The 26,786-nt window shown below is 36.7% G+C and overlaps 3 protein-coding genes across 8 annotated transcripts in view; all 3 read left to right on the top strand.

The window, feature by feature from the left end:
• LOC105345022 (IgGFc-binding protein) overlaps nucleotides 1-5,116 on the top strand; it is a 12,084-nt gene extending 6,968 nt beyond the window's left edge. The window contains exons 2-5 of the mRNA XM_011453006.4: nucleotides 315-1,606; nucleotides 2,343-2,430; nucleotides 4,769-4,819; nucleotides 5,026-5,116. Of these exons, the coding sequence (XP_011451308.3) occupies nucleotides 315-1,606; nucleotides 2,343-2,430; nucleotides 4,769-4,819; nucleotides 5,026-5,045 (1,451 nt within the window). The 3' untranslated portion in view covers nucleotides 5,046-5,116. The remainder of the gene's footprint in view (nucleotides 1-314; nucleotides 1,607-2,342; nucleotides 2,431-4,768; nucleotides 4,820-5,025) is intronic.
• A 6,875-nt stretch (nucleotides 5,117-11,991) lies between these two features.
• On the top strand, nucleotides 11,992-16,732 carry LOC105327328 (innexin unc-9). The gene is made up of 2 exons (XM_011427731.4): nucleotides 11,992-12,151; nucleotides 14,635-16,732. Exon 2 carries the CDS (start codon nucleotides 14,636-14,638, stop codon nucleotides 15,863-15,865), a length of 1,230 nt encoding a protein of 409 aa, XP_011426033.3. The 5' UTR covers nucleotides 11,992-12,151; nucleotide 14,635; the 3' UTR covers nucleotides 15,866-16,732.
• Nucleotides 16,733-17,026: 294 nt separating this feature from the next.
• On the top strand, nucleotides 17,027-25,984 carry LOC105327329 (innexin unc-9). 6 transcript variants are annotated; one of them, XM_011427732.4, is made up of 3 exons: nucleotides 17,027-17,268; nucleotides 22,512-22,547; nucleotides 23,921-25,984. In XM_011427732.4, exons 1-3 carry the CDS (start codon nucleotides 17,258-17,260, stop codon nucleotides 25,167-25,169), a joined length of 1,296 nt encoding a protein of 431 aa, XP_011426034.3. In that variant the 5' UTR covers nucleotides 17,027-17,257; the 3' UTR covers nucleotides 25,170-25,984. The 6 variants fall into 6 exon arrangements, with proteins under 6 accessions (XP_011426034.3, XP_011426036.2, XP_011426037.2 ...); XM_011427734.4 differs by lacking the exon at nucleotides 22,512-22,547 and adding an exon at nucleotides 22,763-22,789 and having other exon boundaries at nucleotides 17,028-17,268; XM_011427735.4 differs by lacking the exon at nucleotides 22,512-22,547 and having other exon boundaries at nucleotides 17,034-17,268.
• Nucleotides 25,985-26,786: the final 802 nt, after the last annotated feature.

Here is a 26,786-nt window from a genome sequence, read left to right as displayed (position 1 = left end):
CAGTACTGTAAACCAATTTTCGTTCGCGGCGACTTAATTTCGCGATTAATGCCAATAAACTGGTTTGCGACGACTAATGTTCGCGACCAATCCTTATCCAAACCTGTATTGTTATAAAAACTATAGACCAAGGATTGTTCGCGGCGAGAAATATTCGCGACGTCAAGGCTCTCGCTAACCTTGCGAAAATTTCTCGCACGCGAATAAAAGATGGTTTAAAGTATTTAACATGAAAGTATAATAATCAACATTCTTATGTTTTCTAGCCGGTTAATGAATGTTGATTTACAGTACCGTTATATGTATTTTGGCAGGGGCGTTGGACAGTAAAGGAAAGCGTTTTATCATAACTTTCATGGAAAACAAAATTCTCAACAACACCGATTACAAGCCAGAAATTTTCATAACCACTGCCAGCACCAATTTGGTTCACGTCAACGTGACGTCACCTAAATCTCAACACCCGCAAATTAACGCACAATTTACGGTCACGCGGGGCATAGTTCACCGCGTTGTGGTGGATCAGGACTTCCGTCTGAACCAGACAGAGCTCAGTACAAAGGGCATCTTGATCTCCGCTGACGAGGAAGTGGTTGTTTATGGTGTTAACAGAGAGCTGTGGTCGGACGACGGATATCTGGCTCTACCCACGGACGTCCTGGGTAAGGAGTACTACACCGTGTCCTACTCACCCTCCTACTACTACTGCGAGTTCGCCGTCATCGGTGTTCACAACCACACACGTGTTCACATCAAATTACCCAACCATCCGAACATTACCGTCCATTTCAGGGGTCATGTCTACCACGAAAACCAGTGGATCAATGTGACCATCAATCGATTCAGCACTCTAGAGATCAACTCTGTCGGGGACCTCACGGGCACCCACATCATATCTAGCAAACCCGTGGGCGTTATCAGCGGGAACAAGAAGACGATAGTTGGTCATGGAAAATCACGTGACCACTTGACTGAGATGTTACTTCCTGTACAGGCCTGGGGCAAGAACTTTGCCACCGTACCCATACCCGATAGACATGTTGGGGACAACTTCCGGTTTGTCGCAAGCAAAGATAATACACACGTGAGTGTAAGCGGCGTAATCGATGGCAAGCCGTTCACTGATAATTTCGTTATCCAGCATGCTGGAGGATACGTTCAGAAGCATTATAGCTCCAAATTGTACTCCCACGTGAATTCGGACCAACCAATGGCTGTTTACCAGTTTTCAGTGACTCAGACCTCACATACGGACCAGGCCGATCCAAGCCTCATCACGATCCCACCCATCGAACAATACGCGGCAGACTACACGTTCACCACGCCCCAGTACTCCCAAGGACAGTATCACAACTACTTCATGTTCGTGGTCGACTCCAATCAGACCGCGGGACTGATTCTGGACGGAAAGTCGCTGCCCCAGAGCCAGACTTATGTCCATATTCCAGGCACCAACTTAGCAGCAGGATACGTGAACATTACAGCGGGAACCCACAGTGTTTCACACCTCAATCCTAACACGGTTATCGGTGGAATCTTGTTCGGTAAGGCCGGACTCGAGTCCTATGGATTCCCAGTTGGTCTTCTAACACAACCTGTTAACTCAGTAAGTCACGTTTGTTATAATTAGCAGTTCAAATGATTTATTAAATCGATAGGTTCGAGTCTGACAGTAAGAAGTACAAAACCTGAAGAAGAAAAAAACCAGCCGATTATTCGAATCTATATGTCACATCACCAGTGCATTTGGAAGCTTGTGTGCATAATCAATTGGTTAGCAAATCTAAAGAATTAATATAAAAAAGTTACAATATAAAACGTCAAAAATCACAATTACTGGCGATCCAGATCCTAGGATCAATCCAGTAGAATCTAAGTATGCCTGTTCAGATCGCAGGCCTCCTGTCGTCGTTGATACCATTCATCATTCTGTTGTTTTACTGTATTTTATTTTTCTTCGCGTGCAAAGTTCTAGGTTCGTTTTATATATTTAAAAAAAGATTTATCTGATTCTTGCTCGTTTTAATTTATCTGATTCTTGCAAAGTGGTAATATGTCTTTAATAAAATCATTATATATTTCTGCGAATAAAATGATTCAGAAAACTTCATGACATATATCCCCGTAGAAAAAACAAGTACTGCGGTATAATATTATTTTAGCTAAGAGAGTTAGAATTAAGCCTCGCACGCAATAAAAATCGAACAGAATTTTCATTAAGTCAAAGTCGACTTAATCAGAAACTTCATTTGAGATACGATTTCACACTAACAAAAGATTTCTTCTGTACAGTCTCGTTAATGTCATTCTCATATATACATCTGTATCCCCGTCGCTTGTAGGGCTGCCAGGCGAAGGCTATGACCCCCGGGGATGAGGTGGACAACGACTGTGATGGTGAGGTGGATGAAGAGGACTGTGACGGAAAAGGTTTGATATCATCTACATTAATCCCATAATGTACTTTATAGTTATGCAAGGCTGAAAGACAAGCAGAAGAGACTGGTGAATCGGGATGATAAGGACCAGCAACCCCAACCGCAGCTGTCATGAGGAAGAATCCAACATATCAGTTACGATTAAACTGGAAGTACAATACCGTCCGAGCCTTTCGAGAGGGTGGGAGGCTGAAAGGGTCAATAGGACAACAACATCGGAAATGACGAGGCTTGTTCGAAGGACATTGTCTGGAATCAACAGTAGCTAAATTGTATGTCACTACTTGAAGAAACGTAAGAACCTTCGTTGGTTGCGAATCCAGAAGCTAGAGTTAGATGTCTACCACTGATAACGCAGCAGCAACGCTCAGCTCTCCAGCTGGTGAGATGCAGATGGTTCAAAGTCAGGAAACACACCACAGTACTGAGAATTACTACGCAGCTGTACAGTCACAGGAAGAAGATTACCTTTCATGGAGGAGGTGAGAAATTCAAAAGAAACCATGAAGATAGAGGGCAGAAAAGAGAAGTATAGGTGGTCTCCCACGAATGAAGGTGCAAAGTAGAACTTGTTTGATGGTGATCCATCCTGAGTTGATCGACTCTCCAAGATGGTGTAGAATGAATGATTACAGCTTTGCTGTGAATTGATATAAGTGTTAGGAATTGAGCACTAAAATTACTAAGAAAGCGTTGCAGAAGAGCAAACACACATAAAGATAGAAGTCTCAAAAACTAAGGGACATCCAAAGATTTCGCTTCTCTAAGAAGTCTCGAAAGAACGCGAAGACGTAAAGCAAAGAACATCAGGAAGAAAGGAAGCACCCTTCGTCCAAAACCCATGAAGGTGTACAAACACACATTTAGACAGCGAAACACCAGGTGGACTGATGGCTGGATACAAGAGGGAAAAGGGTATTAATAAACGTAGAACTATTTAGAACCCCCTGATGAATCTTTGTGGAAAGAAACTGTTGTAGTTGTAAAAGGGGGCAAATTCCCGATCAACCACTAGACTTATTGATATTCTAAACAAAATATAACAGAGGCGTTCAAAAACTTTAGCACTGAGCTTTTGAAAGTTATTATGGATAAAGGAAACCAATACGGATGGTTGGAAAATAATAGAGGTAGTTATGGTACCAATGAAAAAGACGCAAGAAAGGTTATCAAAACCAGTTAAGAACGATATTGCTCCCTAGTGTATAGGGAAAGACATTTCTGCTGCATTTGCAGGAAGACTAACAACATACATGATCATGCAACAATGGCTACATTGATATTTCAGTGCAAAGACGATGGGTTATCAGATTTCCAAGAAGGCTAGAACATATCAGTTCAATTACACAGCTGATCAAAGAGGAAAGAATAAGAATAGAAATAAATCAAGAGCAGTTTAGCTAGAACTGGCAAATGCCTATGCAAACCGCACACACGAGTAATGAACGCCATTCAACATAATTATGTTCCAGACACAACCAAAAAAATGTGAAATTCTCAAAAGGTACTTTGAAAAAGTATGCCTCATATTCACTGTAGGACAGCTCACAAAAGATTGGTAGATGCTAAAAAAGAAATAACAACTATTTGCACCATTCTAGTCAACATATTCTTGATGGGGATAAATTTGATCATCAGTGCTGCAGAGCGAGAACCAGAGATCATCCCCAAGACATAGATGGAGTGAAGTATCAGCAAACAGAGATCCCCAAGACAAAGATGGAGTGAAGTATCAGCAAACAGAGATCCCCAAGACAAAGATGGAGTGAAGTATCAGCAAACAGAGATCCCCAAGACAAAGATGGAGTGAAGTATCAGCAAACAGAGGACAATATACGACATTACCATAACAACGCACATCTCGGTAATTGGTGTTCTTTATGAAACTGTAAGCTGAGCTAGAATGAAGTTAACACCCAAGAAATTTTAAAAGAAATCTGATTTTTAAAAAGGACAAAGTAACAAAGAAATTTACCTCGCAGATGCAGTGCAATGAGATGCAATCTATAGTTGACAAACCTTAAAAATACATCTAGGGAAATGGTTTGGTTTAAGCCTTACAGACCAAGGAAACATCAATTAAATGGAAGAAAAAGTTACCAAAAATGCGTTGTTAACTTGACCAAAGAAAGCTGTTTCGGTTGATATCAATTCATGGATGAGACCTGTCGAGCCCAGACAACAGTTCTGATACTATGATAAAAACAATGTGATGTGATCGATCATGTTTTATTTAAGTCATGATTCTGATTGCTTATGATTTCTAAATTAAGACAATCATTCTGATGATTGATTTAAGATTGATTCTTAATGGTAATTTCTAATTTCAGACAATGATTCTGATGGCAAAATTGACGAAGATTGTAGCGGGGCTCCTCTTAGTAAGTATAGCATAAAGGAAAAAGATATCACGTGTTTATGCTTACATATTGTTACCATAAGACAAACTGTTAAACCTATTAAATTACCCTGCTCTTTAACCGCTGGACTTTTTAACTCTTTCTGATTATGACATATGAATATTCTTTTTTTTTTAAATGCTGTTTTCTTTTCCTTCCTGTATTTTTCTAATCATATTTATTTTCAGTTGTTATTGGAAGAAAATAAAATACTCTGCAGTGTGCGAATTTCCAAATCAATTGTTTTCTAAAATTATAATTCTATTTTGAAATAAAGAATATTATTTTATTTTGATGCGATTCTTGTTACCTTTTATACAATGTCATGTATACATACTGGCATTAGACCTGTTGCTTTATTTTGATTGTCGCCTATGTCTAAATGAAGAAACTAGTGAATGTGTAATTTTAATCATGCTAAATGTCCGTGCAACACTTTTGATGGTCACAAGTAAAACCCTGTTTGCTGTGGTGGCGAGGTGGATGACGAGGACTGTGACGAGAAAAGGTTCCCATCTCCCATCTCCCTTTTTAAATCATTTTAGTTAAAATTGACCAGAGCAGTTCGTTTGAATAGATTCTGAAATTCAGTATATGCGTTATTTATAACCTAACAAGCAATGATTATGTTTTGTCGTTTAATTTTCAATAGTTTTATGTAATTGCTTATTATACCGAATGCATGCAAAAGGCTATTGACATCAGCGCACAAAACTTCGTAGATATTTAGGACACAAAATGTAGGTGTGCATATAACCAGGAAATTCGATTCCATTTTTTTCCCTGCTCTTTTGAGCTTGGAATTCTGTTGTTGATAATGAAAAATCAAAGTACCTAAGAACTGATGGCAGTTGATTTTATCGATGGTTATTTATTTTAAAATCAATGATATGTTATTGTGCATGACAGGTACAGGTTGTTTCTAATCACACATTTTTATAATATGAATTTTCGGACTTTTAAGTAATATTAAAAGATAGAATAAATTCAATCAAACTATGTATCAGTGATAGAAATATTTCTGGAAAATTTATGGATCCAAGCAAATTTTGAACTCTCGTCTCGTTCAACCAAACGGTCGGCTATCGCCGTTAATCTCCAACAAGCAAGAGAGACCCTCTGCTTGTCGGAGATTTACGGAGACAGCCGAGCGTCGAGTTGAACGAGACTATATTGAACTCTGGCGTAAGAATACATACAACTACAAAACATATCTAAATTGTTCGTACCATTTAAAATCTGACTATTTTCAAGGTATTTATAAATATGTTTCCTTGAAAACAAATGCTTTAGAATAGTGACTTATACATTATTTCGGATTTATCAATTATTCTCAAGAACTATTTCTTGTCAGCGGCGAAGATTTGTGCTTTGGTCCGAACACTGTTTTACTTTCGGTTTGTCAGAGTAACTGCATAGGAGAGTTGATTAAAAACAACTCCCAAATATAGATATATCTTTTTTAATGTGACCGTTTTGGGGAGTTGTGGCCTTTTATGAAATATTTGCATGCCATGTCATTTATTATGTGTAGCACTGTCAAGCAAAAAATGAAGAAACATGGGGTATTTGAGCTTGCTCACTTTTCTTTATCATTTCGAAATTAAGACCATGATTATGACTGGATATTTCTAATTTCGGAAATGGATTATGGTTGGTTAATTTTTATGTAAGACAGAAATTCTGATTGTCCATTTCTAATTTCTGACAATAATTCGGATTCGTTATTCCTAACTTCAAACAAATAATGATTCTGATGGCAAAATTAACAAGGATGTAGCGGGGTTCCTCTTAGTGAGTACCGGTCTAGCAAAAGAATTAAGATTCGAAGTGCGTATGGATTCATTTTGTTACTCTGAGACAAACTTTTATTATTCTTGCGCTTCATTTTCTGTGTGCCCAGACGCAGAGGACTATGGGTAGTTTAGTATATAGTCATTATGATTTATGAAATGAAGATAATAATTTTTCTATTGATCGACGTATCAAAGAAAAAATTGACCGGAAAACTTCATCAATGCGCGTAGCCCATTGATGAAAATTGATAATCAATAGAAAAATTATTATCTTCATTTCTTATCATTTAATAAAACATTTTCAAATAAAAAAATGTGAAGTGTCATTGATCAAAAATGTAAATAATGTAAATGAAGCGGCGCGTATGAATACAAAACAACAACAGCAACAATATTCAAAATGGATGCGCCTTCATCCATCCTGAATTTAATGGATTAAACACAAATAGTGAGTTAAAATCTGAACCGGCTGAATTGAAAACGAAAGGAAAATACATGCGATAGCTTGTGATATTATTCACTGTGCAGAAAAACTCGTAATAAAACTAGTTTTCATGTAAGATCGCTGGAATATGCAACTGGACATAACCATCCAAGGAAAGGCGATCGTGGACGAAAATAGCTGATATGTCGACAAAAAATAGTATGTATAAGCGACTTTTGTAAACGGTGTGGTAACTAGATAGCCAGTGATGTACTTAATTGGTATATCTGCCGTTTGGAATGCGCCGAAGGAGTTAATGCATTACTCATAGCTTTTCTTTACGACGCTTATTCTGATGACCGATCATGTACGTGTGTAAATTTAAAAATCATTGTTACCAAATTTGAACAGCAGTGTTACCGTGAAAGTTTATAGGCATATATGTTCGTTATAATATTCCTGGAAAAGGAACAGCCAGCCTAGCTGTAAATGTTGATTGATCTCAAGCAGACGAAATCGTGAGAAGACGCTTAATTTTCTATTTTGTGAATCAAATAATGTGTTTTGTTTATTTTTGAAGGTTAAACTTTCAAGTTTTTATATTCACAAGGTTGCATTTTGTTTGCTCACAATAAAACAGACACAACTTTGCATTTTGTTGACAGTGTTTATCTTGGAAATTCCCGTTCTATAAATAGTGTTAGATCAAAACAGTTGAGAAAAGTAGATCCGGCAAAAATGTTATTGATGCAGGTATCAACGAATTTTTTCGACCAATCAGAAGCGCCGATATCTCATCAAACGAATAAATATTAAATGATTTTATTATACTTTTTTGTTAAATACTGAAATCTGATTGGTTTAGACGCAGTTGGTAATTCGTTTTATTATACTTTCATGTTCAATACTGAAATCTGATTGGTTTAGACGCAGTTGGTAATCCGTTCTATTACCCTCAGCGTTAGCAACACACTTGGCAACGGGTAACACAACGAATTGTTACATGCGCGTAAATTATGCGCGTACGGTTCGCCTTAGAATTCACTTCATTTCTATATAAATGCAGTAAAATTTCCTTTAAAAATAAGACATTCAGTATAAGAAAATAAATAGTGCCTGTTTGAGAGGGTAACTGTTGAAATTGACACCCCGAGAAAACCATTGTCAACCGGTAACTGTTGAAATTGACACCCCTCGAAAACCATTGTCAACCTCCGCTTTGCGTCGGTTGACAATGGTTTTCTCGGGGTGTCAATTTCAACAGTTACCCTCCAAAACAGGCTCTATTTATATACTATTACCCTCAGCGTTAGCAACACACTTGGCAACGGGTAACAGAACGAATTGTTACATGCACGTAAATTATGCGCGTACGGTTCATTTCTATATAAAAACAGTAAAAGTTTCTTTAAAATTAAGACATTCAGTATAATAAAATAAATAGTGCCTGTTTTGGTGAAATTGACACCCCGAGACAACCATTGTCAACCGACACGAAGTGGAGGTTGACAATGGTTGCCTCGGGGTGTCAATTTCAACAGTTACCCTCCCAAGCAGGCACTATTTATATAATGCTGTACGTTGGATAGAATACTGTCTCAACAACAGATACACATGTAATAGCGAGTAGCTGTCCACTCATCTATGTCAGTTGATTTTCAACTAAATTACGGATTATCATAAGGGTCTGTCTTTCGACCAATGCTCCATTGCATGTTTTTTTTTAAATGTATATGTAACGTTTGTCGAAGACATGGAATGTCTTACCACACTTATTGCAACAGTTTTGTTTACTGCAGATTTACAACTCACAGTAACAAGAGACATATTTTCATCATGCGTGTGGCGATAAATCTTTGGCACTGGTTTCAGGTTTGATGTTTTAACATTCATGACGATGATTGGGTTTGACCCTCTTCTCAGTGTGGTATTGTACATTTCTAGTAATTCGGACTGCTTTGAAATATTCATATACATGTACATTAACAAATTCAACGGTTTGAATTGTGATGGTATGGTAAAGTACTGAAATGAACAATTTTTTTGGGTAAAATTAATTACCAGGTATTTCCACTATAATGAAGTCTTTAAATTTTCCCAGGCATTCAATATATCATAAACGTGTCACAATATATTGGAAAAGTATCACAATATTGTAAATGCATTTATAAGGAAAACTCTTATTGTTTTGTGTTCTGTGAGGACTTAATGGTCATGGCCATTTTAAGACTATACAAATCTCCTTTTAAAAAGAGCTCTGTAGAAAGATATAGAAAAAACATATGAAATATAAAAGCGAAATATATGAAAAAATTTCTTTACTTAATAATAGCTTATAGTTAAATAAATCATTCTTGAAAATATTAGGTGGATCTGATGTTGACATCGAGCCTCTTTAAAGATTCTTAAGCTTGAAATCCATTGTGTTGAAAACAAAATACAAGTAGTAATTACAGAGTTGTCGTCTATACTGTGTATATATCAAATGCGATGTAGCGCAGTGTTTAGTATTGCATTCTGTTTCTGAAATATCTGAATGATACCTCTAGAAATATGTTTTATTTTTGTAAAAACGTTTGTTGACGACAATTAATACCAAAATGTTGTGTTGTTTTTTTGTTTGTTTTTTTTTTTTTGGGGGGGGGGGGGTCTCAACATTGTTGACTTGAAATTTATCTTGACTCACATCTTGAAATTGAATCAGGGAACACGTGTACATGCCTAAACTGTTTAGGAATCAATCTGAAGTTTAAAAAATCCAACTACTAGTATGTGCTTCACGCATTATTCCATGTTTGCAGATCATAGTGTCATGTTGTAAATTTGTGTTTTTAAATTAAATTTTGTATATACATCCAACCAGTAAATTCAAAATTTACAACATGACAATAGCTTCAAAAAAATATCACTAGATTCAGATAGGAGGAATATGATTGGCTTACTACTTTGTACAAAATTCACAACAGTTGTGTCCCAGAGTTATTCCAAATAATACAAGTAAGAACTCTGCATATATATGCTAGAAACCAGAGTTGGGGTAAATTACTTTGAAAAGTAATAGTTTAACATATTTAACAAACAAAAAAGGAGGAATTGAAGTGTTATGAATAGCAATTAATGGCTTATTGAATTTGCGTATGGAGGTGTCTTTCACAATTCCAAAGTTGAACTATATCGGTTATACGAAGGATTACTTCATCAGACTAGAACCTTTTTTGTTTGTTAAATATGTTAAACTATGCAACTTCAGGGATTAAAACATGTGCATGTATACATACCAAGCTAAGATATAGTTGTATTCTTAACTTCTATTTACTTTGATATGCTTTGAAAGCAAAAAATTGTTCAGGTAAGTCAACTTACGATACATGCCATTTTTTTCTTTACTTGTAAAAATAAAACAAAGAAACACACTTCTACAACTAGACCACTTTCATTAGTGTTATTTAGACCCATCTTTTATTGTTGGATTACTAGCCAATGAAACTAATACCAACTGTTATTTAATGTTCAAACATTGATTCAAGAATCTGGGGCTTTTTTTAATCAGGAATCATGTGTTTGCTTCATTATGTTTCTCCTTTTAAAAATATCATAATAGAATTTTTTAACTCAACAGTTGTGATGAAGACCTCGTAATTTATCAGAAATTGTGTCTAAATGTTACATTAAAGTTTTAAATTCAGAGAATTTAAAACTATCTTTGACATTTGTTCTACAATGTAGATGGTTTTAAATTCTCTGAATTTTAAAACTTTAATTTAACCTAAACCATTTGTGTATTATAGAATAAGTTTACAAAAATGTGTTAAATTTAAAAAAAAAAAAGTAAAATAAAAATACACTTGTTTTATAGTACTTTTTAATCTGTTTTCTTGCTTTTTTTTACACGAATTTTCCTCTATAATTGTTGTTGCCTGTGACAATCATTAATTACGTGTAAGAAAGACAACAAATCCGATCTAAAATATTAAAAGTTCCTGGAATTACCCCCCTTTGCATTGAAGTCCTTATCAGAAGAGCCCAATCAACTTATGTTTCAAGGGCAATTGGAAATTAAATAAAATATGTTGATTAATCAACATGCATGATCATCTTAAAGAAAATCAAGTAAAAATTAAAATACATGTAAATAACTTTTTTTAATAGTTTGGATATAATGAGGGCTTTCTGTTCGGTCCTGAGATAATGTCGAATCTCTGATGTACAGAAATTTGAGTGGAATATAAAATTGACCTTACACTAGGTTTTAACTTTGCAAAGATTTGATTGCACTTTAAATTTATAAATTCATTAATTTTATGTTGATGCAAGAAGAGAAAAGGGTATTGCTTGTGTGTTTTTTTTCGGGGGGAGGGAGTAATAAATAAAATTCCATTAAGTTAATTTGAAGTGGTGCTAGATGGGAAGGGCTTCAATTTTTAGGTTCGAAGCGTTAAAACCAATCCCAGCTTTGTTGTGTTTGTCACATATTGAAAATGGGGGAAAATTTGTGAAATGCGCATCCAAAATGACGAAATCTGTCCCTTTGGTGGGAGTGGCCAAGATTTGGTGTACAGTTCACCCCTGTCTATCAACACGTTGAAGTTTGGGGCACGGTTGGGGGTTTAAAAGTTGTGGAAAGGATATTTCAAACAACGTTATTATTATAAAAAATTATCTTTTACTCGCATTTACATAATTTCGAAGGGCAATTTCTTCCCTTTGATTTTTAGTTAACATTGGTCTCGTGGTACAATGTAAAATTGAATTTTTATGTACATTTTATTTAATTTCGCACGGACTCATATTGCTTTGAAAATTCTTTTTATCTGATAATTCCTCTTAATTAAAAGCATTGTCTTGATGATATATAAAACAGGTTGTAGTTGACACCCTATAATAATATCAGTTTTGAGACAAGCCAATTATTTGGTATTGTGTTTATATTTCCCCACAGGGCGCCTCACTCTTCTAATTTCGGTGGTCCTCTATAGCAAGGCGGTGAACCGTGACGAGGAAGGCTCAGCGACACTGAGACAGGGTTTTACTTCGGAACACACTTTCGGCTAGAGGGAATATTTATAGTACAGAAGAGTTTTGAAGCCACTCTACGTAAGTTTTGATTTTACTTTTGTTGTCTTCTTTATGTTTGTCACTTGTAGACCTATTTTCTACCCTGAGAATTGTCACTGACGTGCGTATTGCGATAATAAACAAATGTCTTCGTTTTGTGTACATGTCAAAAGTTCTGATTACAACACACAGTGTGAACTGTGTAGACAAGTTTCTGCCCTGAGTATTAAACATACCTACATTTAGCCATGTTAATCTTCATATACAGTTGTCTTCATCTGTTGCTCTATCTTTAGATATATCTCCATTTGTTGCATGGTATCTCGATTGTCGGGGTAATGATGGCTACATGTGATCATTTGTTAAACCTCGACACCGGGATGTCCGACTCTGTACGATAATGTGTGTACAAACGTCTGGAATTTCATACGAAAAAGGTCAAATTACACAAATACTGTGTCGCTAATTAATAGCCCCTGGATGTCCTTAGATTGCATACTCTTTCTTCCAATTTAATTTTTTGGGCCTTATTTGTTGATCACAACATTGAATGTTCATTTGATATTATTAAAGGACATGATCAGAGTGAAACTAAATATACATGTATTATTTTAGTAAATTAGTAAATCAATCAAGTACTGAATGTTTGACCAAAGACACGCGTTTGCCATAGACTGGATTTCTATGTCAATCCGCAGTTGTCTTCCCCTTGACCACTAAGCGATCGTACCCATTCTGTGTTTAAAATTCCCGTCAAAATATCAGATTGTTTGGAAAATATTTATCCGACATTATTTTGTAAATAACATCAAGTCCCCTGGACTCAGATTTCACTGCGTTGATTATCACAGATTACGCAGTAATAATATTATACCAGTGGCCTGGGAATTTCTTTGACATTTAATTAAAATGCTTTCACAAATGCCTCTATTCATTTATGCTTTTCTCTTTACATTAAATGCCGTTAAGCTATGCTGGGGTGAAACCTTTTATTTGAGAGACCTTAAATTGTACGATCATTCCATGTTTCAAAATAGAATTTCTATACCTATTTGAATAAGTCTAAACCAATGGAACGGTTGTCATTTAAAATTTGTATGATATTCACCTTTTCCCAAAATCACTCCAAGTCCTATGTTATATTGTCATCCAGGCTATGGCAATGGTTTCAATGAACCAAATTAAAAAGAAAGTAGAAATTATAAATCTTTAAAATTTATATTTAATAGAGAGAGTTGTAAGAAATTATAAGCGTTGACAGTTTTATGAAGTTTGACAGCTCGATCATGTGATTAGTATGAATAAACGATGTATAAAAATCAGGCATGTGCACTGTGTAATGTCAAAGTCCGCTGTTGTCTTTGTGCTAATCCCTCATGTATAGGAGTCATCAGAAAGCCAGTGACATTTTAATTTGACGCGAACCTTTACCCCGTGGGGATCCTCTCTACTTTCACGCACGCTATGAGATAAGTCTATGTAGATGGGACTAGCCTGGGGCTAAAGAGACCTCTATACTACAGAAACAAACCTGCATAGCAAGCGAAAAAAATATCTCAGCGTTTTGTTTTTGAGAGAAACCACACACCTGCACAAAGAAACAATTAAAACACAGACTCGGTACATATCTTTAGCAGCGATAAATGTTGGCTTAAACCAAGCAATAAGTTTAAACATGGAATCTAATGATAATCAAAATATTTTTATAACTCATTGAAAGCCAAGACACTTTATACCAGTAGAAGCCATTTTATTAACGACGCTTTATCCTAACAAAGACATATCTTTGATGGATAATAGATAGTTTCTTGAAGACGCCGACTTCACCCTATCGCAGTTTTATATTCTAAACAAAATTAATGATATTATAAACGTGGCCCAAGTAATGACAATGAAAATGAAATTTATTCTAGTAATTGAAAAAAAACAGCGTCTAGATATTATGTATGCACGATGTGGTTATACCATAAAAAAATTGAAAATCATTGTTATGTTTTTAAAATTCTGAAATGAAAACATTTGATAAAAGACGGACTTTGTAAATATAAATATATTTTTAAGAGTAGATCTACATGTTACACATTTTTAACCGGGTTTTCCAACGGAAAAATCCGGTTATTAAAATGGTAAAAATGGCGAAAGGGTACCCTCATTGTACGGAAAACTCCTCCTACAGTTTTCAAGATAGGAAATTGTTCTTTTGCAGATCAATTGTACATATATCAGAGGTGTGCATATTGCTAGGATTTTGATTTCTGATAATTTATGAAAAAATATTAGCTTTTAAACTTAGTCATTTTTTAGCAAATTATTGCATAAAGGGTACTCCATTTCACTGGATACGGTAGGTAGTGTTTATCAATTCAGGATTGACATGGATTTTGAATACAGTTCACATTGACAGCTTTTCACCTGTATTATATAAGCTGGTTGTATTAAACATTAGCTATCTTCCTCAAACTATGATATGTATGTTTCTGTTGAGAATGTATGAATGACGCCTCTGTGTTTCCATCTTGCAGGATGTCTGAACTACTGGGACATGTCCCAAACTTTCGGAAGCTTCGCGGGAAGCCGAATGACGATGGACTGGACCGGATGAGTCACGTGGTCACGGTGGTCCTCCTGATCATCTTCACGGTGGCCATCAGCTCGGGCCAGTTCTTCAAGGACCCGATCGTCTGCTGGAATCCCGCGGAATTCAAGGACCACATGGAGTCGTATACGAAATGGAACTGCTGGGTCAAGAATACGTACTACGTCCCGATGACTGAGGAAATTCCCCTCAACATCGACCAGCGCCAATCCGCCGAACTGACGTATTATCAATGGGTGCCTATTATTTTACTCTTCATGGCCTTCCTGTTTAAGTTACCCAACATGGTTTGGAGAATCTTCAACGGAGGGTCCGGCTTGAACATGGACAAATGCGTTTACTTCGCGGAGAAGGCCCAGTACGACTCCCCAGAAGACAGAGACAAGTCTCTCTATGCTCTCGCGAGATTCATGGACAAATGGCTGGACACAAACAAAGAGTACAAATGGAACGTGTTTGTCCGCACCAAGCACCAGGCCTCCCGATTCCTCTGCTTCTTCTGCAACAAGCGAGCCGGGCGATACCTTACGGCCATGTACCTTACCGTCAAAGTCCTATACGTAGCGAACGCCATCGGGCAGCTGTTCCTGCTGAACGCATTCCTGTCCACGTCCTACAACTTTTATGGATTTGAATTCATGGAGAACATGGCACAAAACGGCCCCTGGCGAGAGAGTCCCAGGTTCCCGCGCGTCACGCTTTGTGACATCCGCATCCGTCAGCTCCAGAACCTGCAGCGCTTCACGGTCCAGTGCGTACTACCCATCAACCTGTTCAACGAGAAAATCTTCATCTTCATTTGGTTTTGGTTGGTCTTCATTGCCTGTATTGCTAGCTTCAACCTGGTATATTGGACGTACCTTATCATGTTCACCAAAAACAAGGTGGACTACGCCAAGAAGTATCTCAAAATCAACGACGAACTACACACCAATTTCGACAAGAAGCTGGCCGCCAAGTTCGCCGAGAGCTACCTGAGGGATGATGGCATCTTCCTGCTGAGAATCATTGCCAGGAACTCCACAGATATGGTCGTTACAGACCTTGTCAAACACTTGTGGGCAATCTTCAAAGACAAGCAAAACACAAAGAAGAACCGAGAACTAGAACCCGAAATGGATACCATGCTCGACGAGGCCAAAGAGCCTCTCACGTGATCCGTCGGGAGAGTGAATCGAACTTTCCAAGCATTTATGTGATGCCTCCATGATTGCCTTATGGGGTTTCGTCAGCTGTATTTATAGGTCTTCCAGACTAGACGCTATGCCGGCCAGTCTTTGATGTCACCCGACGACCAGGTGCTTAACTATGATCCTTTGAGTAGTTGTCATATTTTGTGTTCCTTTTAATTATTGTAATATTAAATTTCATGACATTTAAATCACGTTAGGCATTATAATTCTAGTCTCTTCTCACAAACAGTGATCAGATTATGGTACGATTTAATTAGCGATACCAACAATGTATTGATTATAGATAAACAAGATGTGAACCTGTGGTTGTGAGAAACTGAAAATGTGTGTTTATTTTGATGTTTAAGCCTGTACTGTCAGTTAGGTTTGACAACAAATCCCATGTCTTCCCATGTACTATACAAAACAAAACATTTAGCGGTCCCTATATTCTTAGCTGCCTTGTAGATATTACGCTTTGAACAAAGATTTAAAATAGTTTTAGTTTTCGCTTTTTCTGGTAGAGAAATGGTTTTTTTCCGTGCGGTATAAACAGACATAATTTTGTTCATCCCTATTCTTGTAGAAGGAATGTGATCTCAGTATTTTGCATTGAAGCAATGTTTTCTTCCATGTGCATTGTCTGTAGACAACGACCAAGCTTCATAGATCTTTGTGTATTCTGAAGCTATGCGTATCCATGGCATTATTCATCTATCAGTTTGTATTTGTTGATTGTAAAAAAAAGCATTCCTTTTTAAAAGAATATCTATGCATATTTTTGTAATAAATGTTTATATATATTGTTCAGCAATGCGAGTTAAAAATAAATAAAAGTGATGGAAACTGAAACGTAGATTTGTTGTCAGTTAAGGGACTAATACGTCACTACTACGTCACAAGACGCTAGTGTTTTATTGGCCTTACTACATTTATTTGTTTTATTACACAACAAATTAAGTACATATTTCTGTGTTTCGTAAAATCTTGTATATAGGGAGATAAAAATTCTAAATTCATAAACTGATATGGTGGACTTTCTTCCGGCAGTGTAGATACACGGCTGTTTTTATTTTTATTGCGGCGTAACATCCCAAATTGCACTCGGGGCTTTAACAGAAATACCTGTGTGTAGTACTCATTATGAGTGTACATTTCTCATTAATTAGACGCTCCGTTTAACATTTGTCAGGACGGCGGCACACGCAGAACAATCGCCAGGGACAGTCGTGGATCTACTGCAATAGGGAGTCCAAGAAAAAAAACCACAGGCCGCAGTACTTATCTAATCTCCGAAAGATAATTATTCATTGTTTAGTACTGGCTTGCTTCTACTTGGAAATAGACATTATTTGAAGGAAACACCATCCTTCCAGAATGGGAGAAGGGTAGGTTTAATGAATTTGATTTACTTTTATATAATGGTTCATCTTAAATAGACAAAGTTTGACGATTTAAGTTTTTTTTGGTAAATTCTGTGTAAATCTGCGACATTGCTAGACCAGTATTTTTGAGACTGACGTTTTGACGGTTGATTCCGGCACTGAAACTAGGTGAAGGTGATGACCGTGCGGACATGGTGCCCTCAACACGTACACGATATAAAACAAATATGAGTTTAAGAAAAAAAATGTAAGCGAAATTTCAGTGAATTTTACAATTTGAAAGAAGGTAAACCCTCGTAGTTGTCATCAGAATCCTTAGAAACGGCAACACGCCACTTCCTGTTAAAGTAGGAACGTGACACACTGACCTACTGCGTAAAGAAGGAGGCTGGGAATACATGTAGTTTGATTGTATTTCCTGTTGTCTGACAAATCTATTCTATTTATTTTGCTATTGTTTAGTTATATTTAGTAACTGTCACACGTGACCTTAATGTTGAGTACCCTGAAATTGCCTGAAATATATAGACGGGTTCTGATTAAAACTGTGTACTTTTGCACACTTGAGCACTTTCCCGTAAATGTTTTATCTCTATGTGATAACTGTACATCATACATTGTCCAGGTGAAAACATAGATAAGTTAAACTGCACGTGAACCTTTGGCCCAGATCACTGCAGGTGTGTTCAAATAATCGCCCAGTATTGTTTGTCATCAACTATGAAATGACAAAATATTGATAAGTTTATGAAATGGTATACATGTTTTGGAAAATACCTGATACTGTTATAACGAGTAGTGACCGGAAGATGTTATTGTAAAATGTTTATAGTACATGTATTTCAAATTCAGTTTGTATGGGTAAATCACTGGAAACATGTATCTGTCCAAGGACTGTCTTTCATATTTTTATCTTGCACATTGCATGTAATTTCTATTCTAAATCCTGCTTTATCAGAGTCATCTTTTGTATATATAATATGTGAAAGCAGTGAGACTGCACAAATTTGTGTCTGAATGCGTCAAAGCATGACTGAAAATATTATTACCGACTGCTATGTAATTAAGGTCCTATAGATATACACTTAATATTCTGTTTGAAATTCCCCATAATATTTTGTCGTTAACATAAATTGGCCGATTTTATTAATTGGCACAAATCTGTGATGTCCTAGTCAAGCAAGTCTTTTTCCGTCGGTGTCGGAATGCAGATAAGAACTTGATTTTAACCTAGCTGACGAGAGCGCGTCCATCTTGCCGCAAGATAAGGCGAGTTCCACTGAAATTAAACAAACCGCCTACCCAGGTCAGAGTTCTGAGTAAACACTAGTAGATGGTCAACTAAACCCCCATTTGGACTATAGACCTGATCTCGACAGCGGAAAGAGAGGGAACTAAATATGTAAGTTAGTTGTCAGTTATTTTGTGTCTAAAATACATTCTCAAAGATGGAGTCAACTTATATTTATTGTGTGATTTTTAGAATGTAGTCATTAGTTGGGGAGAATTCGTTAGACTGTGTAGATGTAAATTGTTTAAAACGGGTAAAAGGTCTGTGTATTGGTGTCTAAGGCATGACTATTTTTCTTTGACTTTTGAAGCGTTTTAGATATCTTTAATATTCATCACAGTATTATTGATAAGAACAATGATAAAGCCTTATCTAAAAACACTGTGTGTTAATCTTCTAAGTTTAGCACCATGTGTCAGCGATGTATAATTTAATTAAATGTTAAATCATAATACGATTCGCAGTATCGTGATGTTAATTAATAGATCTGACAACCAGATAAATGATAAAGAAATTACCAAAAGGCGAGATAGAGTCATATCACGTAACAACATCAGGGGATCTAACATCATAACGTAAAAACAAAGGCGGATAAAACGGTTCCTTGCTGTACCGCTAGAATTACATTATCTAACAAAAACGCTATCAGCAAATCTAATGATGATTGGTATTACAGATCATGACCCACGCAGAAGGAATTCCAATATTTGCGTTAATGCATTTCCTCTGCATCTCAGCTTTTGTCTCTTGTCCCCCTGCCCCAAATACCAAGAATGTGCAAACTCTCCTCCATCCAAAGCGATCGTGAAAAGACGCTAGTTGTATTTGAATCCTTGACCCAAATATATCAAAACAAACAAAAGGTTCTCAGCATCTCAATTTTACAACCGTGAAAATTTAAAAAGAGCAATCGATCAATTTAAATTGGCATTAAATCCTCAGGTTTCAATTGTACAGCGATATGTGCCGTGTTTTCTTTGTAAGGGACAAAATGTCTGCAAAAAACCAATAGCCCTGGGACCTGCATGTAAACCTTTGCACCCTGTACAAATTAAAAACACCTTACATAATAACTGCATGTGTGGAAGAAGTGCCCAATTACAGCAGGATAATGCAGGTCCGATGACAGATCACTTAGGCATATATTTAATAGATGATGACATCAGTACAAATTGTCATGCAAGGCCAAAAATTCCCAAAAGTTCCTTTGTTACTAGTACATCTACACTTATCTAGGCTGCCATGGATACCGACTTTATAACTTCTCCTGGCTTTGAGGTTCTTTGTCTCTGGTCTCTTTCTCTGTTATTTGCGGTCAATTTCAACTTGTATGGCATGGTATTGATATTGGATAAACCTACTCTTAAAGACATAAAACGATGCTGATTGCGTGCCCTATCTCTTACGCAACTGACCCCTCTCAGTCGAGGGTCATGCTATACCCTACAATAAAAGTTAAACTAGTTCATAAAAGTCCAGATAATCCCCAATTACATGTCTTTCCTCAAAAACTAGACAAACGATGTTTGAGGTTCTCCGCTGTCTAAATAATGTTACCATGGTCGGGTGATAACAGCAAATATAGACAAGATTTTGGTCACACTAGTTATGTCAGCATGTATAGCCATGTAGGAATTCATCAAACTCGATCCAATAATCCCTGATAAGGACTTTGGCGATAAACTTGTCCCACGTTCTAAGGGTGAATCATTTTTGTGACACTGATTGTAAAATTACTCTTTGATTAACATAATAACGAATTGTGAAAAATTAAAACAAGACTGTCAAAACGGAACCTATGCGGGTATTGACCGGTCTGTCAGCGACCTGGATGAAACAACATCCATTGTAATGCAGACCTTATTTATAATAGCTCTATTTATTAAGATTCATGAATATCGTGATCGGAGGATATCAAGTTTTCCAACTTTTACTCTTTTTCTGGACATTCACCTTACACCCGGCTTAGAATTTCAATGTTTGTAAACAACCCAACGAAACAAAAAAGGGTTTTGTAGGATTAGGGGTATATGCAACATCACAATATCGGTGCGACAGCTGTATCCAAGCTATCAATTCGAATGAAAATAATGATTCAGAAAATTAATGAGAGAGAGGAAAAACATTAGAAAACTCTTGAGACATACGTATTTATTAAAATGGTTAATATTCAATATAGAAACACTAGTAATTTAATTTGCTCTGGTTTCCTGCCCAGTTTTAGGACAAGTTTGTAAAGTGTCCCTCACAAAAAAAAAATGAAATAAGTAAGAATCAAACTTTGTTAATCACAATTATTGTCAAGTAGGGTTTAGATTCTCAATGCATGATCTAAACTTTTTAGAAGACAAAAGGTCTGACTGTTTCCTGAATTTTCTAGTATATCATACGTTAGACCACATCTATCCAGTGTGCTGAGGTCACCCGGGGACAGAATGAAAGGTTTAACGACAACAGTGGGGCAGGGTAGCAGATCAGGTTTTCTTCAACCAACCCATAAAATAAAAAAAAATCGTCAAAATAATTTTATATCATTTTTTAAATACCAGGTGTAAATGAAAGTCAACAGAATCGGGACCATCTCGTTGTGGTTTATAAATCTCTGATGTAATACATGTATGTATGATTCACCCCCGCAAATTTTTTTGATAATTCAGCTTACCGGTAACCTGAACTATCACTTTACACACCCATGTCCTCAGAAGAGCGGGCTCGAGAAGTCGTGACGTCGAGAGATAAAAAGTGCCAGGTTTAGAGAGGGGGGATCTGTCCTCAAGACTTTTAAATCTGAACGGAACCCCGTTCTGTCCCTGTACCTACAAATACAGTCCTTCAATCCAAGCGTGACCGGCGATGGGTGTGTGATCGGAGTTGTTTACCTCTCTTAGATTTTGTCGCATCTCGATCTGTAAGGTGTGAATCCTGGGACTCTTTCTCGACGTATACTCGATAATTGTGAGAACTAGTAAAATGTCGCAGTGTTTCAGTAGCCGGAAGTGACTAAAACAGACCAGACTTGACTTCTAAATCATGTAGGTATTCTCTGAAATCATTAATTTTTTGCTTGTCTTTTTTCCAGCACTTCATTTACAAGCAAGAGTTTACTAACTGATTATTTCCGGGTATTCTAATCCTAAATAGTTCTATTCTACAGGATGATATACATGTATAATATTTCACCATCGTTGTTCTAATGTCACCAATGTATGCGTATGCCATAGATATAATACATGTATGGTGATAATGGCCTCAGGCATGAAAACCTATAAAGGATAGGTCTGAAGTTTCTATTATAATTTGTTTATTATTATTATTATTATTTTTTTTTTTTACAAATTGTCAAATATGAGCATTAATATTACTATTAAAACTCTGAAGATATGGCGCCCCCCCCCCTTTTTCCAAAAAACTTCTTAAATGCGGACAGTTTTGTGATCGTTTTGATGGAGTACCATATAAAGTATTCTAGCTGTATACATATCATCTAGTTGAGGTAATTTACAACACAGAAAGTAGGGCATGGGAAATCGACATATACCACCAGTTCACTCAATTACCAAATACATATAGAAGATGGGACATAAACCCAGTCAGGTGTGGAGAGAGTTATTGTGGTGAACTGGATCAGGAAAAGCCGTCCATATCCACAAATACTGCATTAGATCTCTTTATTAAAGGGCTTCCCTATTTTGAAGTACTCACGGGTTATTGCGAAATAGTATTGCTTCATGACAAAGTTGAAAAATGCACACACACTCACTTTCATTTTAACGACAGAAGAGCAATATACAACATATGTAAGTAAAAATTGTATCTAAAGTATAAAAATAAATGAGATTTACAGACCCCTAGCTATTGTTATGAGTTAACAGTCCAGTAATTCTGGGATAGGAAAGGTAAAGAGGGCTTTCAATGTGTGTACAAAGAGTTTAAATATTTCCGACGGTTTCCATAGACACAGGTTTTACGATATCGGGACAGATCCCACTGCGTAAGTACGCTGTTTGTGAACAATTAACTGAGTGAATAACTAAACTGGTTAACTAACCACTAACTGAAAGCTCCACGCTTCGGCAGTGTGAAATTAACCGTGACTTACACTATGTTATGAGATGGTGAAACAAACGTGTAGGTGACCTGGGTCGGTTTTGTCGACTTTTGATTGTTAATTAGTCTTAATTTGTCTAATATTGTCCCGTCCTTCAGCTACTTCCCTCTGGTTTCTCCGACTGCGTAAGTATGGCTTCCGTGGCTCATGCTATTCCTCGCAAGGCGAACTAAAAACGTGCTTGTGGAGATCAGTGGATTGATTTGATTGATAAACTGATTGATTTCATATGTAGATCTGTTTAATTCAATAAATATGATTGAAAAATTTGTAAAGATGAATAACTTTATCTTAATTTTAATGTATTTATTCAGATAAGTATTGTTATGAAAAAAAAATTATCAGACTTTTAAACTTAAAAATGTTTTTCATGATGTATGTTCATATTTTTGAATTTTGTGAATTGTGATTTTAATAATATTTATTCAAATAAAGATGTTTATGAATAAAAGTTTTTCACCGAACACATAAAATGTAGAAATTGAATCACACTGGCATTTATAATATACACTTGCGTTGACTCACGAAACAGACTGATTTGAAATTCGTGTTATGAAAGAAGCATTGAATTTGTCATATGATGAATTAACATAATCTGGTAGCGATTTTAATTTAACACACAATCAAGAAAATGTTTGAAAGTAAACTGAAAAGCGATAGTTCTTTCAAGCTTACTTTAGAGGTGATATACGGAAATATTTAGTTTAGTACAAAAGAGAAAATAAAGGTTCTTTCTTAACTACTGTTCTCGCTTTTAAGAGGCTTGTGTTAAAATTGGGCGTACTGTACAAATGCAGCATTTCAATGTTTCATTAAAAGGCTGCATTTGTATATTGAACTATTTAAAAGGAAAGCTCGCTTGCTATTCATCCACCTACATTGTAAAAATGTTTGGAAGCTATCGCTTAAGGGCTCTTTAAAGTTTTTTTAAATATACAAAAATCGTCCCGCCCGGAGATTAACAAGATATATCTAAATAAAATATTCATAGAATTTCACCTACATCCTTCAAAAGACAGATGGATTATTGAAATCTCTGGCATTAAATGATTTGAAGTATCGTTCTGTCAGAGTAATTCATTTTTTCTGCTTGTGGGAAACCGACACATAGGAATGTATGAATAAAAATATTTTAATAATATTTTCTTCATAAAATTTAAAAAAAAAGAAGAGAGAGATAGTATTATTAAGAGTGTCCTGTGTTGTTGATATGCATGTTAATGAACATATTCAAGACTCGTCTTCTTGTTTTGTAGGGTGGAAGGCATACTAGGAGCAGTCCCCTCCATCTCCAAACTCAGGGGGACAAACAACGATGACTGGATCGACCGCCTCAATCATCGCTACACCGTCCTCCTCCTCGTCATCTTCGCTGTCGTCGTCAGCACGGGCCAGTTCGTGGGAGAACCAATACAATGCTGGTGCCCGGCCGAGTTTACGGACGCTTACGAAGCCTATACGACGTACATCTGCTGGATCTCCAATACTTACTACATTCCGATGGAAGAAACCATTCCTATAGACATCCGCCAGCGACAGGATGCGGAAATTACGTACTACCAGTGGGTGCCAATTATTCTCTTGTTCCAGGCACTATTATTCAAGATCCCGAACCTTTTCTGGCGATTTACCCATAGCGCCTCGGGAGTAAACCTGGACAAGATCGTGGCCATGTCTGAGGAGACTCAGCTCGGTTCCCCCGAGGACAGGGCCGAGGCGATCAAGAACCTCGCTATGTACCTGGACAAGTGGCTGGACACCTATCAGGAATACAAAAACAACATTTTCGTTCGCGCTAAGAAGAGGGCGCAGACGTTCTGCTTCTTCATGTGCGATCGTCGGGGAGGGACCTACCTCGTGGGGCTTTTCATCACCATCAAGATTCTGTACATGGCGAATGTCATCGGTCAGTTCTTCCTCCTTAATGCCTTCATGGCCACCAAGTACAACCTTTACGGGTTCGAGGTGATCAAGAGTTTGATCGAAAACGAACCAATGATGGAGTCCCCCCGCTTTCCCAGGGTCACCCTGTGTGACTTCCAGATCCGTCAACTACAGAATCTTCAGCGATGGACCGTGCAGTGTGTGCTTCCGGTGAACCTATTCAACGAAAAAATCTTCATTTTCCTTTGGTTCTGGTACTGTTTGATAGCTTTTCTAACAGCCGTGAACTTGGTCAAGTGGGTTTTCTATCAACTGTATCAAAACAACAAAGTGCAATATGTCAAAAAGTACTTGAAAACAAGCAATGAGATCAATTCAGGGTTTGACAAGAAGTTGTGCGCTAAATTCTCCAGGGACTATTTGAGAAATGACGGAATCTTTCTCATGTACGTGATTTCCAAGAACTCCACAAATCTGGTTGTGGCCGATTTAATCAAAGAACTCTGGAAAATCTTCAAAAACAAGCACAAGCCTCATTCTAATAACGTTGAAGATGAGCCGATGATGAACAGTGAGAAAGAGCCACTCAGTGGAAGCCATTTATTGAACAGCTCTGCGTAGACTTTGTGCTAGACTGAAACGCGGACACCGCGCGGTCACGCTCCACGCTTCCACAGTTGACCGGAAGTTAGGCAGTGGTTGCAGTTAATTTAATCGAGTTGACAAGTCGTCCCTTTTTGGGGACGTGATTCCAGAATTTGAACAGAACAAAATATTTTACATCTGAGCAGGACAGAACTTGGTATTTTAGGTGCTATGTTATTTCCGGTTGATGACGTCTCGTCTATGGCCACTAGAGCATTAATCACTTGACCGTCATTGAAGGGTTATGTGACTATGCAACAAACACTTCATTCAGTTAGTGGATGACTTTGTACTTATGTACCGTTATACTAAGTGTTTTGCGTTTTGGGTTTTTTTTTGTACTTTTATAAACAATTTTTGCCCGATACGTCATTTGTTGGCATTGTCTGAATGATGCTGTGATTAACCATTTACATGTAGTTGTACGGGAACGATGGTGCTACTCATTCCGTTTGAAGCCATGATCTTCTATTGTTAATACGTGAATTTATTTTTCGGGTTGTTATCAAGGAATGTTGATGTGTGTTATTAACAGTTTAACAACGAATGTGAAACTAATGGGTTTTTATTTTTTTTACCCTAACAAAGCAAGTTTTTATACAAACCTTTTCATGTTTTGAATTCCTTCTTCCATCCCTTTTTATATTTTTCAAAAATGAATGTTTTTCACTGTTCTAAGACATCTGACTTGTTTTTTGTGTTTCAGGTATATTTTACCTTTTTAACAAATCTGTTTATTTTTGTACAATTTGTGAGATAATTTTGTCATGCCATAAAGTCAAAAACTGTTAGTCTGCGTTTTCTTAAAACTCAACATACCGGAAAAAAGACATGCATGTCTCGAGGCTTACTCGCCAGAGGACATTATTATTTATGTTTATTTACCTGTTTTTGAGGGAATACACATGACTGTACCTAAACTATCGGTAAATCAAAGGTCCCAGAAGACAAAGAGAGGTTGCTTTCAATGAGCAGTATCTCTCTCTTATCTTCTTCAATGGCCCACGGTGGGTGTGTGTGTGTGACAAGATGAATGCAGTTTTTAGGTGCTTATTTCTCTACAGAGGAAATAATGATAAACACGGCTATTATGGTCGATTAAGACCGTCCAAGTCACATCCATTTGCTAACTGAGGACAGGGAAACAAATGGCATACACAGTGTAGCACTGAATCGTACCATCAATCAATATACTGGATCTCATGTTTATCAAACTCAGTCAGAAAAAGTTTATTAGACCCTTTTCTTACTATAATGCCACTTAGAAAAAAATCTTGGTCGGTGAAGAAGCTGCAATCTTGCAATGATTAGGAAATGAATAACAAGACAAATTGATATCTTAAAGTGGTTGACAATACATCAGATATCAAAATATAATCACCGTTTGTTTCAAAGTGTTGAATTTGTACAGTCTTTGATCGGAAAATATTTTTATATTATTTTTAAAATGCTAAGATATTTAAAAGTCACTGAGGGTTTCGAACCCAGGACAAGCCGATCATTTACTGACGCTTTTACTTATTGTGCTACGCTGTAAGACATCAAGAACGTGATTAAAGAAATGTTTATTGATAATAATGCCCCGAAATTTAC

Source organism: Magallana gigas, chromosome 2 (assembly GCF_963853765.1).
Source record: "Magallana gigas chromosome 2, xbMagGiga1.1, whole genome shotgun sequence".
NCBI classification, from domain to species: Eukaryota; Metazoa; Mollusca; class Bivalvia; order Ostreida; family Ostreidae; genus Magallana; species Magallana gigas.
Note: the sequence above shows the minus strand (reverse complement) of the source record. Positions and strands in the feature narration are given on the sequence as shown.

Coding starts and splice junctions, on each gene's coding strand:
- LOC105327329 (XM_011427732.4), top strand. Junction 22,548..23,920: donor ATCGGGACAGATCCCACTGC/GTAAGTACGCTG, acceptor CTTGTTTTGTAG/GGTGGAAGGCATACTAGGAG.
- LOC105327328 (XM_011427731.4), top strand. CDS start 14,636: ATGTCTGAACTACTGGGACATGTCCCAAACTTTCGGAAGCTTCGCGGG.